This window comes from Podarcis vaucheri (assembly GCF_965113315.1).
Source record: "Podarcis vaucheri genome assembly, chromosome: 6".
Classification (NCBI taxonomy): domain Eukaryota; kingdom Metazoa; phylum Chordata; class Lepidosauria; order Squamata; family Lacertidae; genus Podarcis; species Podarcis vaucheri.
In genome coordinates, this window is record NC_138764.1 from 4,804,312 (window position 1) to 4,819,390 (window position 15,079).

At 42.1% G+C, this 15,079-nt stretch overlaps 1 protein-coding gene and 1 long non-coding RNA gene across 3 annotated transcripts; one reads left to right on the forward strand and one right to left on the reverse strand.

Annotated features, from left to right (window-relative positions):
- Nucleotides 1-45: 45 nt before the first annotated feature.
- Nucleotides 46-8,535, forward strand: ARPC5 (actin related protein 2/3 complex subunit 5). 2 transcript variants are annotated; one of them, XM_082226698.1, is made up of 4 exons: nt 46-465; nt 3,503-3,575; nt 5,396-5,572; nt 7,171-8,535. In XM_082226698.1, the coding sequence occupies exons 1-4, from the start codon at nt 188-190 to the stop codon at nt 7,231-7,233; spliced, it is 591 nt and encodes a 196-aa protein (XP_082082824.1). In that variant the 5' UTR covers nt 46-187; the 3' UTR covers nt 7,234-8,535. The 2 variants fall into 2 exon arrangements, with proteins under 2 accessions (XP_082082824.1, XP_082082825.1); XM_082226699.1 differs by lacking the exon at nt 3,503-3,575 and having other exon boundaries at nt 46-424.
- On the reverse strand, nt 7,818-14,524 carry LOC309534512. Its single transcript, XR_014220767.1, has 2 exons — nt 11,654-14,524; nt 7,818-8,846 (listed from the first exon to the last, which is right to left on the reverse strand). It is a non-coding gene; the product is annotated as an uncharacterized lncRNA (long non-coding RNA).
- Nucleotides 14,525-15,079: the final 555 nt, after the last annotated feature.

Genomic DNA, 15,079 nt, shown 5'->3' on the forward strand with positions numbered 1-15,079 from the left:
GAGCATAAAAGACTTAAAACCCAGCGCTTGTTGGGGGTTTTAATAAGAAGGGCTTGGAAAAGGTCGCTCTCTCACAGAAGCTTAAAAATAACGCGCAGGAGGAGAAATTACGTACTGGCGGTTAACCCGGTGTGGATTGTCCGCATGCGCAGAGCGGAGGAGAGGTGGGGGGTGAAACCACTCGCGCATGCGTGGTGTCGGTGCTGGCTGCCGCTCCCTCCGTGACGTGAGTCCTTCCGCCGCCTGGAAGGGGCGGAGCCCCGCCTCTCGCCGCCGCCGCCGCCGCCTTCCTTTGCCCGAGCGAGTCAGGCGGGGCGCAGCCATGGCCAAGCACACGGTCTCCTCCGCGCGCTTCCGCCGGGTGGACGTGGACGAGTACGACGAGAACAAGTTCGTGGACGAGGAGGACGGCGGCGACGGCCAGGTGGGCCCCGACGAGGGCGAGGTGGACTCGTGCCTGAGGCAATATCCTGAGTGGCGGGGTTCGGGGGGGGTCTCCCTTCCCAGGGAGGGGCCCTGGGGCGCCGGGACAGGCGCTGCGCCTCCCCTGCCATCTCCGGTCCCGCTGGAAGGGACCTCGGGGGGCATCTAGCCCAACCCCCAGCAGTGCTGGGACCTTGCCGCCCAACCCCCGGCCCTGAGGAGCAGGGCTTCTCCATCTTCCATCTCTTCCGCAGAGGAGGAGGAGGAGGAGGTGGGTGGGGGCGGGGCGGAGAGAAAGGATGACAGGGGGCTGAACGGGGGCTGTGTGGATGCAGTTTTTTGGGGAGGGGGCTTCCGCGACACCCGCAGCCGGTGCCTGCTCGATGGGAGCAGATCCTCACCCGAATTCCTCCCTCGCCCCGTCTGACTCCCTCAGTGGGGTTTGCGAACCCTTTCCCCTTTCACAGAATTGTAAAGGGGCCCCAAGGGGTCATTAACTCCCTGCAATGCAGGAGTCTCAACTGAAGCCTCCAGGACAGATGGCCATCCAAACTCCATGGAAGGAGATGCCTCCACCACCTGATTGTTGAATCCTCCACTGTTGGGCTGAGAGACAATCTTGCTGGTTGGAAGAAAACCTTACAGCACACAAGAGTGCATCTTGGTTTTTAACCATGTGTGTTTACTTGGAAGTAAGGCCCACAGTTATGGGCTGGTTGTATTTTTCACCCACATTTCACACAGATTCTTTGTAGGCGGGGTATAAAGGGAACCTAGCTGACATTTGAACTTTTAACATTTCAGACCCATTCTGTACAACTGCAGACAATTAAGATATCTGTATATGCTTTAATCTGACAAAGGAGCATTGAGAGACCATTTTAAACCACACTGGCTCTGAGCATGAAGGCATCTCAATGTAGCCATTGTTTCAGCAGACTGTAATGTTGAGGTTCACAGTCATGCTGTCCTGTAGTTCATGCTATTCCTCACAACATTTCTATGGAAGAAAAAAGAACCATGGTGTAAAACAGAGTGATTTATGCAAGAACAACTCAGTAAAGGCACTAACAGCTTTGGTTGAACATATATTTAAACTTTCCTCCACCTTTAATACACAAAGCTTTATCTTGCTTTCCTGCTGAACACACACACACACACAACTCTGCTCCTCCTTCAGGCTTCATTGCTCTTTTTTTCCACAGGTCAAAAGTTAGGTCTGGAACTTTTTCTTGATTGACACTCTATAATCATTTAATCACTTCATGGATTTTTTAATTCAAAAGTGTGTGAAAGAGTTTCATGGTTGACAGCATTGTTGAAAACACACCTCTTCAATAATGTTAAAATTACTTGATCTGTTTTCCAAGCTGTGAATTCATGTGTCTGCATAGCATAGTTGAAGCTCATTTTTTAACATTCTCAAAAATACCCCATATCATGATACTGTAGTGTAGTACAATTTAATATTAAAAAATGAGATTGTTAATCAGCTAAAAATGTTTAGCCATATTCAGTGGGTCTACTTGTAAGAATTGCCTTAGTCTGTGGATAGCTTTAGTAAGAGATAAGTGTTCATGGGGCAGATGTTCAATTTTCATTAGAACTTATTTTGTAATAAGCTTCAGGCATATCTGAAAAGGAAAAAAATAGCTTAATATAGTATAATCTGAATGGCTTAACATGGTAGCAGCTTTGCACACCTACTTTTATAAGTGTATTTTCTCACTGTTTGCCTGTACAGTCCTAAAGCATGGATTTGACAGTTACATCGAATTGAAGAACATGGGAGGAGGAGTCTGCAAAGCATTACAGCCTTCTAACTTCCTCCTGTCAGACTAAAACAGTAGAGGAAGTACATGAATTCAGTAGGGTCTTTCCTTTTATGGAAACAGTTGCATCTAGTCAGTGATAGTGCAACTGGTATTCGGTTCCATTTGGTAATCTTAAGCACACTCACTTGAGAACACAGTACAACTTATTTCTGGGTGAATTTTCATAGGATCAGGAAATTAGTGATTTGTCTCATTTATAGAAGAAACAGTTTCTAAGAATTACACTGTTTAAATGGGTTCCAGGAAGTAATCAAGAAAGGAAACCATCACCCCCCCCCCATTTCCAAAACCAAATTGGGTCTAATTAAAATACTGTTCCGCATTGTCAACAGGCTGGCTGTTTTTTTTATATCTCTTGAGATGGGTTAATTTTTCTTTGCTTATTAGATATAGCATTCTCTAATCAACCACTAAGACAGGGGTCTGCAACCTTTAAGACAAAAAGAGCCACTTGGACCCGTTTCCAAAGAAAAAAAACCTGGGAGCCGCAAAACTCGTCATTATAAAAATAACTTTTTTGTCACTTTTTAAAATTATTTCTTTGTTTGACCCCTTAGAATTACTCTTCCTCATAGAAATAAACATTAAATTAACATGTTACCTTTTTGTGTGTGTGTGTTCTTCACTCCCCTTCAAAACATTGACCAGCGTACATGCCCCCTTTCAATGCAGTGACCAGCGTACATGCCCCTTACAATGTAGCGGGCAGGCGGGAAGGTGACGTTGGGATGGTGCGTGACTAACGCACGCACCGCCCCCATGCGACGTCACAGCCAGTACAGCGCCTACCACAGTGGGGAGTGTCGGGGCGCACAATGCGCCTCCTCCCCTCGCTAGTATCCGCCCCGGAGCCGCGGCAAAGGTGTAAAAGAGCCACATGCGGCTCCGGAGCCGCGGGTTGCAGACCCCTGCACTAAGATTTTTCAATCTGCTTGAGGCTTCTCTAAGCTCTGTGCTATGTAGTGGGAAAGAGTAAGGTTTGAGTCAGAAAGTCCTCTCTTCAAAGTCAACTTCAGCCATTTGTGAAGTGTCGTTATACAAACTAGTCAGCTTTAGTGCTTCTCTTTTCACCCCCAGCTGCCTAAGATACTACATAAGATACTGAAAAACCTTACGGGGCTATTTTAAGGTTCCTGTGAATGTATCTGAAGCATTTTGAACTCTTGAAATGTGTTCTATAACTATTACTAGTTTTTGAACCCTCAAAGCTTGGCAAAATTGTCTTTTCCTTAACTGCTGTTTACGGGGAACATGATGGCTGCATTACAAGCAGCTCTGAAAAATCCTCCAATCAACACCAAGAGTCAAGCCGTAAAGGTGAGGTAACAGGAGAATTATGGTATAATAGTGATTGAAGACTGCTCTTCTTTTTCAGAATATTTTAACCACATCTAAAAACACTGCTGAATTGCTGCATCACTGCTGTAACTCTCAAAACTTAGTGGACGTGTTTAAGTGTTATTGCATTGGTGACTTCAGGATTGGATAACTGCAATTAATGTAGAATGCTGCAGCACAGTTGCTGTCAAAGAAGACTCTGTTGTCATACAACACCTCTATTCAGATATCTGCACTGGTTGCTGATTTGTTATTGGGCTGAGTTCAGGGTATTAGTATTGAAGTAGAATGGCTTGAGACAAGCCTTACCCCACTGGTGCTCACTTGACTGCTTTGATCTGTGCACCTGGCACTGTTACAGGTGCCACATAATACTCTTTCTCCAATTGTAAGAAATCATTTTTTTAGTATGGCAGTACTTATACTTTGGAACTGTCTGTCTATTGACATCAGGTCATGTATTGTGTCTTAATTGATTGCTTACAGATCATCCAATTTTTTTCAGTCCTGAACAGGCTGACGAAACGAAACGAATAAAGCCCTAGTCTGCATTCAGTGGTTCAAACATTGTGCAGATGGCTATAATGTTTAAAGTTCTTTTTAGAAGACAAAAGAGAAAATTAATTATAAAAGTAGAAATCCATTGTGTTCCTGTTGCTTTTTAAGTAAGGCATGGGAGACAGTTCTGCAATGATAAATATATATTTGTTTACATTTTTAATCCTACTTCTATTTAATTCTAAACAATGGTTTAGCATTCTATGAACAAGCAAGCCTTGGGCTCATCAGCTCTCCATTTCCAGCGCAGCTGTGTGTAGGAGATTGAAAGCTTTTGCTTCCAGTTTTAACTATCTGTAGTTTGTTGTTATGTCCAAAGTGTGGTTACTCTAATCTAGGTTTAGGGTGAGGGAAAACAACACCAAACAATGGATTTGGAAGTTGTATTGTTTCCCTAAACTTTAGTTAAATTCAACCATGGTTTCAGATTTGGACATAACAATAAACTGTGGTTCATTGAAAAATACAGTGAAAGTGTCTGATTGCATAACTGTGCTGGACTTTGGGTAGTGCACAGTAGTTTAGTGTTATGTCCAAACCAGGTCACTCTAATAAGAACTTGCTGAACTGTTTTTGCCAAAGCAAGACAAAAGCATAAAGTGAGAAATGCAACTTAGACCCCGCAGAATGATCTGGGTCTGGTGTACCAATGAAGGGAACTGGATAGGAAATGGCATAGAACAGGAGTGTCCAACTGGTCAGTTGTGATCTACCAGTCAATCGTAGCCCCCCCCCCAAAAAAAGCTCAACAACTTTGGCTAATGTTCCCCCCCTAAAAAGCTAAACAACATTGGCTCATCCTCAACTACTTTGATGCTAGTTTTTTATAGTGGGAGTAGACCACAGTCTCTTGAAAGTTGGACACCCCGGGCAAAGAACTTTTATTTGAGTTTGCCTCTTTTGAAAATTGCCATCTGCAGCCTGGTTAATCTTTTGCCATTTCAGATAAAACAGAAGTATTCATAAGGTCTTATTAATTCTATATTAGAACTAATTTATTTATGCAACACAGTTGCAGACACAGTCATAATTGTCATGTAAGTCCAGTAGCTTAGTACTTGTTGAATTTTAATGGTAATTAGAACCTTTCTTAATAGTATAAACTGCAGTGGTCAAACCAAGTGCATGTTTGCTCAGAAGAAAATCAGCTGAGTTCAGTTGGACATGCTTCCAAGTAAGCGAGCACAGAATTGCAGTGTTCATGGTTCTTTTTCTGTTTGTCTTTTTCAATTTTTCTCCAGGATCGTGCAGAAAGTATTGTCCTGAAGGTTCTCATCTCTTTCAAAGCCAATGATATTGAAAAGGCAGTACAGTCTTTGGATAAGAGTGGAGTTGATCTCTTAATGAAATACATCTACAAGGGCTTTGAGAGCCCATCTGACAACAGCAGTGCTGTTTTACTACAATGGCATGAAAAGGTATGATGGCTTGGAATCATTCCTTTCTTGGGGTCTCTGAGTTGTGTGCTATTTTTTCTCCCTTCTCAATAAAGCATAGGCAAGAAGGGAGGAAAAGGTAACAGAGCCACATGCATCCCAAAAAATATAGCATACCTGAAAGAGTTATTTAGATAGACTAAAAAAAACTGGAACTTTATCTTAGAAAAGAAGTGTCAGGTGAATTGGGGAACACAGCAGAAGTACAATGATGAACAGGCTGGAAATACTAGAATTAACCCAATGGAATGAGCACACACATATTTTAATATTAGCAAACAATTCATTTTCCAAACTTATTACACAATTTAACTCACTGAATAATGTTGTTTTTTTCTAAAAAAAAAATTGACTGTTTTGTCTTTGGCAATGAGAGAGAGATTAATCATGTAAGATAGGAATTGCCTGTGACAATCCTGTTGCTTAAGGCATGCATCCTTTTACCTTAATTACTTAACTGCTGGAAACCAACAGAACCAAATATATTTCCTTAGAGTATATTCTCACTTCCATATTTATCACTTGATGATCACAAGATCTAGGGATGACTTGTGTGTGAATGTAAGCCCTTGTACAGATGGAGAGAAACATCCAACTGTATGATGGGACTTCTTCCATTCCTGCTAGATCTCTCTACACTCCTCCAAATCTGCTCTGGAAGGTTTCCCAATTCTTTGGAGTAGTCATTGGGGGTGCATTAGGAGTTGCAAGGGAAAAGGGGAATCTGTTCTGCTGGAGGATGACACCATTGGATTTTCCCCAGAGCTTCCACATCTCCTGATGCTTCATTATTTATTATTTATTCAACTTATACAGTGCCCTGTAGACAGAGATCTCGGTGGTTCACAACAAGATGGCAACATATAAAACCAAACCAAAAGCATCTCAGACTTGAAAAGTTTGCTGTGGCGTCGGTTGACACATTCAGCTATCAGTCATCAATACTTGAGTAATGAAATGAAGTGAGGTGTATGCATATTTAAAAAGCTGAGGGTGGTATTTAGCTAAGCCTTGCTTGGAGTAGACCCACTGAAATTGGTGGATCTGCTCTGAGTAAAACTTCATTGAATACTAAATACATTGTACGTTTTCATGTGTTGCTAGACACCTAATAGAAACACTACTTTTATGCTTCTGTGGACCATAGTGATGATTTGGATTGGAGTAACGTTCCTTGGAGAAAAATAAGGCACCCACCTATGACATCCTCAGTAAAGCAAAATAAATATTTCTGTTCACTTACTGAGTATGATTGTGTGCCATAGAAATAATGCCTGTTGTCATCAAAATTTGTAATTGCCCAGTGAACTGAGATAATTTAATATACATTAAAATGAGTTTTAGTTGAGGAAATATATGTGAACATGATTCTGTGAATGGTTTGTATCTTAATTCAAACTAGTGTGTTTATGGAGAGTATTCCCCTTGTCTTTTTTGTGTTCCCAGTTCAATAAACTGATGTTTCTGATTTCTTGTGCCTCTTTGAAATAGCCATATAAAACATGCTAGTAGATGTCTGCTTAGTTAGAGTTGTCTTCAGTGAGTGCTTTAACTTCCTCTTCCTTGTTGTCTGTTTTCAGGCACTTGCTGCTGGAGGTGTAGGATCCATTGTCCGTGTCTTAACTGCCAGGAAAACAGTTTAACTCCAGCAAAAATTGCCCCTTCTGCCATGGGTGTGGGAAATGCTCATACAAAGACCAAAACAACCAAATGCCATCACCGCCCTGTGGGTAGCATCTCTCTTTCTTTCAGCTTGCCTTCTTGCTTTTTCATATCTGTGGCATAATATGCATATCAGACTTCTTTTGTGAAATGTTGGATAATTATATAAGTGCAATTTTATTTCTAAAATGAGTATCTGGTACTTGCAAAGCATTTCAGTGACACATGTACAAGTGTTTGCATAGGATGATTTAAAAAAATCACGACAATGTACAACCTTCCTTCCCCATTTTTGGCCAGAAAGTCTGAGCAGATGGTGGGGATTGAGGTCAGTTTTAAATTCTTTAGCTGGTTGGGCAGCATTCCATGTAAACTGCGTTGATATGGGACAGCTTACAAATAACAAACTGGACTAGTCAATGTCTAACCTTACAGCAATCGGCAAGGATCTGTCGAGTCAAGTTGCTCATTGCTTGGTTTTCATAAGTGTCCCACACTTTTCTTTGCAAACCTTTTTACATGAAGAATCCACAATCAGAGAATGTCATTGTTTCTGTGATAATCCATCAAGCAAAGGGAACAGGGAAAACATTTTGGAACTCTGCATAATAGCAGCTGCCTCTGAATAACCTAACAAGTGTACACTGAAGTAAGGGCAGAATTACACATTGCACTTGACGTGGGACTGCTGCCAAAAATAAGGTCTTCATGTTAAGTTTCCTTCTCCCCGTAACTTTTAGAGTCTCTTGACACATGCCCTGATGTCATGTGTTTCCCTGTCTTCATCACATCATTGCCTACTGTTGGAATGAAAATTTGGCATAAAATCAGGACATGGGAAAAGTATCCTATACTGCAGAGGTCGGGGGGGGGGGACAAAACATGAGAGTGCCTATTTTGGTGTTAGCCTCATATCAAATCTAATGTATAGTTTTATTCTAAGTTGCAAGCGTTTCTTGATCAGTGTTCAGCTAGTGGGACCTAGAAAATCTTAACCTCTATTCCTAATATGGTTATGTTCCATGTTGTATTAAGGGAGAAAGTACTGACCAATAAAAAAGTGCTTAAAAAAAAAAGACTTTCTAGGAGATCATTTGCATTCCAGACCTGGAAACAGCTTGAATGTGAATGACATAGGAGGAAAGTTGACCAATGTGTTTAGTTTATACTTAATGCCAGTTTTGTATCACAAAACTGGAAAGGAATTATAAAATGCTGCTCATTTTTATACCTGCTTTTTTTGTAAAATGAGAAATCGAAAATAAAATGGTCACTGCTAAATATTTTAATATTCAAGTGTAATTTTGTTGTCTGTTGTTAATCCACATTTAGATGGGAGGTGATAATAAATGAGCATCTAAGAATAAAGTTGTTTATCAACTCCAAAAACAAGCACTATATAAATGCTTTTAAAGAAGTACAATTGCTGAGCAATCCTGTGATCAAGCCTTAGGCTACAATCCTATGCACGCTTAACTGGAAGTCAGCCACACTGAACACAGTGGGACTTCCTTCCATATAAAAATGCATAGGACCGCCTTAATGTCTTAAGTAGGACCTCTAGAATATCACTTATGTTAAAGCTTTTCTAGGACTTTAATTTATTCATCTACAGTTTTAAAGAAGTTTTTCCTAGTCCTCTGTGCTGCAAAAAAAGAAAATCTCTTAGTAAATGAGATTTTAAAAAGCATACAGAAGATCAGAAATAGCTCCCCAAAGAACATCTTAAGAATTCACCATTCCATTTCCAGTAGGAGCACCTCCAGGAGTGAAGTCAAAACAGCTGCATTAGCAGCACTGAAGTGCCCTCCCTGGGATGCAAGCCTGGGCCATGTGTCTGGAGGTTGTGGGCTGCCCAGATGACAAAACTCCTCTTGTCTCAGCCTCACTAATGTGGTCCAAAGGAAAGCAGAGCAATATGTTTGGCACCAACTTGGCTGCAGAAGTTGCCGGAAGGAGACGTACAAGGCGCCATCTAACTATCTTTGGGACTCCATTCCAGATTTGTGTAGAGTTTGCTCCTTAGTCTTTTCTTTTCCCAAAGATATTCCGCAAAGCAGAAGAGGTTTAGGGTCAGTGTTTTCCTTCTAGATGAGCTACCTTCCCAGGTTGACAAGCCCCATCTGCCCCTCACTTTCCTCTACAGCACCTGCAGAAGCCACCTTCATGACCATTATTGGACTTGCCAGTTTAATCTGCTGGAGCCTGTCTTCTCATGCAGGTGAAGTCCCTAAACCCCAAAGGTTTGAAACCCATCAGCTACCCTCACCTTGTTTAACCGGCTAGTTGAAGTGGTTTCTGGGGTGTGGCTGTTGTTGCATGCTTACAACTTAGGAGCCACAGGTGAGAACTGAGTGCAAAGGTAGACAAACTACTCCAAAGGAGAACAACAAGTCCTGCACCAGAGGTAGTATCCTTCCCCTAACACCCCATACATCCCAAAGTGACTACTAACTTAGTTGCGTTTTTAAAGGATTGACAACTGTATAGATCCATCAGTGACATTCGCCAAGACAGCTAAATGAAACTTCCATGTTCAGATACGGTGTCCCTCTGATGTACTCTGGCTCTGTCTGATCAGCTGCTGTTGGAAATAGAACTCTGGTTTAGATTTACTATGGTCTGAACCAGCCAACACAACCTAGGTAAGGTAGATTGAGAGAGCAGTTGCTGAACAGTTTGGCGGATTTCTTGATGAAACATCAGCTTTGGATCCATTCCAGTCCAGTTTTCGCTCTGGTCATGGGACCGAGACGGCTCTGGTCACCCTAACAGATGACTTCCATAGGCAGCTGGATTGAGGCAGGTTGGGGCTGTTGATTCTTTTAGATCTGTCAGCAGCCTTCGACGTGGTTGACCACAAACTTCTAGACCACTACCTTGCCAACGTGGGGATTCGGGGCGCAGTCCTTCAATGGCTGTGCTTGTTCCTCTCTGGTCAGGGACAGAGGGTGGCGATGGGGGGGGGGAGTTGTCGCACTACTCCTTGGTGTGTGGCGTACCGCAGGGCGCAATTCTCTCCCCGATGCTTTTTAACATCTATATGCGCCCCCTCACCCAGCTCGTCTGGAATTTTGGTTTGGGCTGCCATCAGTATGCTGATGACACCCAGCTTTATCTGTTGATGGATGGCCACCCTGACTCGGCCCCAGACACACTGTTTAGATGTTTGGAAGCCGTGGCTGGATGGCTATGTGGGAGCCGGTTCAAGTTAAATCCTTCCAAGACAGAGGTCCTTTGGCTGGGTCGGGATTATATGGGGTTGGGGGGGGGCAACTCCCATCCCTTGCAGGGGCGCAACTAGTACCAGCACCTTCCGTCAAGAGTTTGGGTGTAATATTCAACTCCTTTTCTATGGAGGCACAGGTTACAGCTATAACAAACGCAGCATTTTTTCATCTCCGCCAAGCTAAGCAGTTGGTCCTTTACTTCTCTTGCCCGGACCTCGCCACTGTGATCCATGCGACAGTCACCTCCAGACTGGATTATTGTAACTCGCTCTACTGCCCTTGAAAATGACTCAGAAACTCCTGCAGGTGCAGAATGTCGCAGCAAGACTCCTTACGGGGTCTTCACCGCGGGATTACATTCACCCAGTGCTACACCAGCTGCACTGGCTCCCAGTGGAGTACAGGATCAGGTTTAAGGTGCTGGTTTCAACCTTTAAAGCCCTACACGGCATAGGACCCTCGTACCTACGGGACCGCCTCTCCTGGTACGTCCCTTACGGTCTGCAAATAACAGCACCCTGAAGATTCCGGGCCCCAGGGAGATTAGACTGGCCTTGACCAGAGCCAGGGCTGATTTTTTGGCCGTAGCTCCGGCCTGGTGGAACGCTCTCTTGCAAGAGACTAGGGCCCTGCGAGATTTGACATCCTTCCGCAGGGCCTGCAAGACAGAGCTGTTCCATCAGTCCTTTGGTCAGGTTTCAGTCTGACTCATTTTCTCTTTGTATAAGAACAGGAACGAAGGAGGTTTCCCAGCTCACTCACAGGTCCTTATAATATCAGTGGAAACAGTTGGTTCTGGCGAGTATTAACCGCTTTCAGTTTTAACCTGAGGATTGTCATTTGTCCAGTTTTAACTTTAATTTTAATTTATTTGAATTAATTTTGGGATGCATTTTAATCAATTGATTGCTTGTTTTTATGCATATTGTATTATTTATATGTTGTTAGCCGCTCTGAGACCGGTTCCAGCCGTGGAGGGAGGGGTACAAATAAAAAATTATTATTATTATTATTGTTATTATTATTATTACATTATGCCCAACTAGATATATTTTGGGCATTCTTGTGTTTCTAGATCTCTGTGATTTTTATTCTGAAGTAACTTGAATAAAAAAAGTAATATTCTGGATAAGCCTTGTAGCATAACATACAGTATTGGATAAAAAAATACTCTTGTATTTGCAATGTTGCTTTTTAAAAACTTTTCCTCCTCAGTTTTGAGAAGGAACATAGTAGGAAAACGAGGTCCCCTAAATGTCTGAGACCATGACATTGGAAAGATGACATGGAAGCCAATATAAAATGATATATGCAAGATGAATAGAATACATCATTTGCTTTTATTGTAAAATAATACCAAGGGGTTCTCGCAAAGGTGGATGTTCATACTCACAAGACTTTGCTTCTGTTCAAGTTGCCTGAAGATTCTACCTTGCTTTTGGTATCCAAGGAAGGTTACAACCACACAATCACCCCTGCGTTGCACAAGGTTGCTATAGCAATCTTGGAGAAGCCAGATTGTGACTCATTAAGAATGCTTGCAGGACTCCCTGCTTGTGATGAGAGAATGAAATATTAGTCATTGCATCTCTTCCAACCTCTGCTTCCATTTTTGAACAGAAATCAAATCAAGGATGCACCCAGAATGAAAAGATTTATGAAGATTTATTCAGCTTGTGAATAAAAGAATGCTGCTCCAAGGATGGGTGAATCTGAATTTTGATTCCTCTCAGATCCTCATTTTTCTAATCATTATTATTATTTACCAGCCCTTCACTCTAAAGCTCCAGGATGGGTCACAACATTTAGAAACACAATATTAAAACAGTTTGACATAACTTATAGTCACAGAAATAAGGTGGGTCCTAAAAATGTATGTGCACCTCAGCTGTCAAAAGCCAGGGGGAAAAGATGCGTCTCCAGCATTCACCGGAAAGGAGAGTAAAGGTGCCAGATGCACCCCTGTGGGGAGGGCACCCCACAACTGGGGGCTGTTCAAGAAAATGCCCTCTCTCAGACCACCAGCAACTGAGCTTCTGAGAGCAGAGGAACTACCAAGAGGCCCCTTCCTTCACTTCTCCACATTTCTGCATCAGTTGGTGCTTTGTTGTTTTTTAACGTTATGTTCACTAACATATGCATTTCTATGCACAATTTACCCTCGTATATTCATTTCTGTACACATTACTGGAGAACCGCAGAGCAAAATTTGGATAAATGTGAATTTCAAAGGATGTTTGTACATAGTTCATGTACTACAGGGATAAGCAATTTGAAGCCCTGCAAATATTACTGAACTACAACTCCTGTTGTTAAAACTTGTATACTGTTCTTCAACTGAAGATCCCTGAACAGTTCACAACAGAAAAATACAAAATGAGAATACAAAATACATAATAAAACCAAAACAAACCAATATCCCTGCTCCCACAAACACATTTAAAAAGCCATAGAATGTTAACTAGCCAAACTTCCAGTTGAATAGAAACATTTTTGCCTGGCACCTAAAGATACGTAATGGAAGGTACCCATCAAGCCTCCTTTAGGAGAGCATTCCACAATGGGAGACACTGCAGAAAAGGTCCTTTTCCCATGTTGCCACCCTCTGGACCTCTTCTGGAGGATACACATGGAGTAGGGCCTCAGATGATGATCACAGGGTCTTGGCTGGTTCACATGGGAAGAGGTGCAGTGGAACCTTGGGTTATGTACCATCCTCCTTACAAACACTTCGGGTAAGGAGCTCCCCTAAGTAGATGCTCCTGGCTGCAAACTTTGCCGCGGGATGCAAGGTGAAGTCGCGTGGCGGCAGTGGGAGGTCCCATTAGCGAAAGCTCGCCTAATGTTAAGAACGGTTTCTGGTTACAAATGGGCCTACGGAACGAATCAAGTTTGTAACCGGAGGTACCACTGTATTGTGGTCCTAATCTATTTATGTCTTTATAGGCCCATCAGCCCCAGCCAGCATGGCCAATGATCAGGGAAGATGGAGATTGCAGTCCAGAAAAAGTGGAGGGCACCACATTGTCTACTTCTTGTTTCAGCAAATGCAAATAATAAGTTTGGCCTTAAATGTGAATTATATCAAATTTCTCTCCTATCCCTAGTTAGAGAACAGTATGGTCAGGAAAATGACTTGTAATTAAATGTTAGAACAGAACAGTTAGATCAAGGAGTATGGAGATGCAATGTAAAACTTAAAGAAATGAAGGAGGAAGTGTGAAATGAGATTTAGTGGGCTTCTAAGAAAAACAGTTAAAACAATTTCCTGAATTAGGAATAGGAATTGAAACTGCTTACAGAATAAATTCCACATTTGCAGTCTATAAATAAAACCAAACCTCTGCTGTGATGTATTTATTAACTTCATTAGTTTACGAGTTAAGAAAGCTATTCAAAATAAAATATGGCCTATTTGAATATTGCTGGTAACGAAGTTCCAGTTCTCTTAGACCAGGAGATGTAAAAAAAGAAGAAAAGCTTGAGATTTTAAACAATTTGTCTATAACAAAAAAAGGAATGTATTGCTACTGGGATACCACTTTTAAATTAAATGTTTGGGTGGGTGGGAATAGGTAATTGTCCAGTCAGCTGATTCCACCAAGCAACTTCTTGAAATTAAAAAGGACACACTGTCTCTTTCTTCAGGAGGAGTTAAATGACATTTATCTTGGTGAGTGGGAAATCACCAAATATATTTGTTTAACCCTAAAGCTGAAAGCTTTCTACAGTGGTACCTCAGGTTACATATGCTTCAGGTTACATACGCTTCAGATTACAGACTCTGCTAACCCAGAAATAGTACCTTGGGTTAAGAACTTTGCTTCAGGATGAGAACAGAAATCGGGCTCTGGCGGCGCAGCGGCAGCAGGAGGCCCCATTAGCTAAAGTGGTGCTTCAGGTTAAGAACAGTTTCAGGTTAAGAACGGAACTCCAGAACAAATTAAGTACTTAACCCGAGGTACCACTGTATTTCTATTTTCTATTTTATTCTATTTCTTAAGAAATGAATAAACGAATAGACTGCTGTTGCTGGATTTCCCAAGGGCATCTGACTGGCCCTTAGAGGAGTCCCTCATCTAAGAACAGGATGAGGAACTAGACCCGCCATTGGTCTGATCCGGCAGGCTCCTCTAATGTAAAATCATATATTTAAATGTAGAAGGATTGAATTGTCCTATTAAAAGAAAGAAATCAGCACAATTGTTGGAAAAAAGGACAAAAGCGAGCCTAACTTTACTTCAAGAAACACATCTAGACAACCTGACCGCCTTCTCCTCCCAAATGATAAATCATATTGTCTGGGCAGGCAAATCCAGTATCTCCTAAACCTATTGCAGTTTTAAGCAGAAGTCAGGAAAATCGTTTTGGAGAAAGTAACATTATTCAACTATGCATAAGCATCTCTTCATCTTTTCCCCAGCAAGGCTGAACTGAAATGATGGGGTGGATCACTCATAAATGGCTGTGACTGAATCTTGGGCATCTGATTCCTCTTTGCCAACTCCTGACAGATTTCTATTTCCATTCGCATCATGATTTTTAGAAGGAAGTGTGTCTGTGCTGCACAGGACTTTTATAGTGTGAAAAAGTCCAC

Bases quoted from the DNA above. Each gene is read 5' to 3' on its own strand.
- ARPC5 (XM_082226698.1), top strand. From the start codon at position 188: ATGCGTGGTGTCGGTGCTGGCTGCCGCTCCCTCCGTGACGTGAGTCCT. The intron at 466-3,502 runs ATATCCTGAGTG...ACTGCTGTTTAC, and splicing joins GTGGACTCGTGCCTGAGGCA to GGGGAACATGATGGCTGCAT. The intron at 5,573-7,170 runs GTATGATGGCTT...GTCTGTTTTCAG, and splicing joins TACTACAATGGCATGAAAAG to GCACTTGCTGCTGGAGGTGT.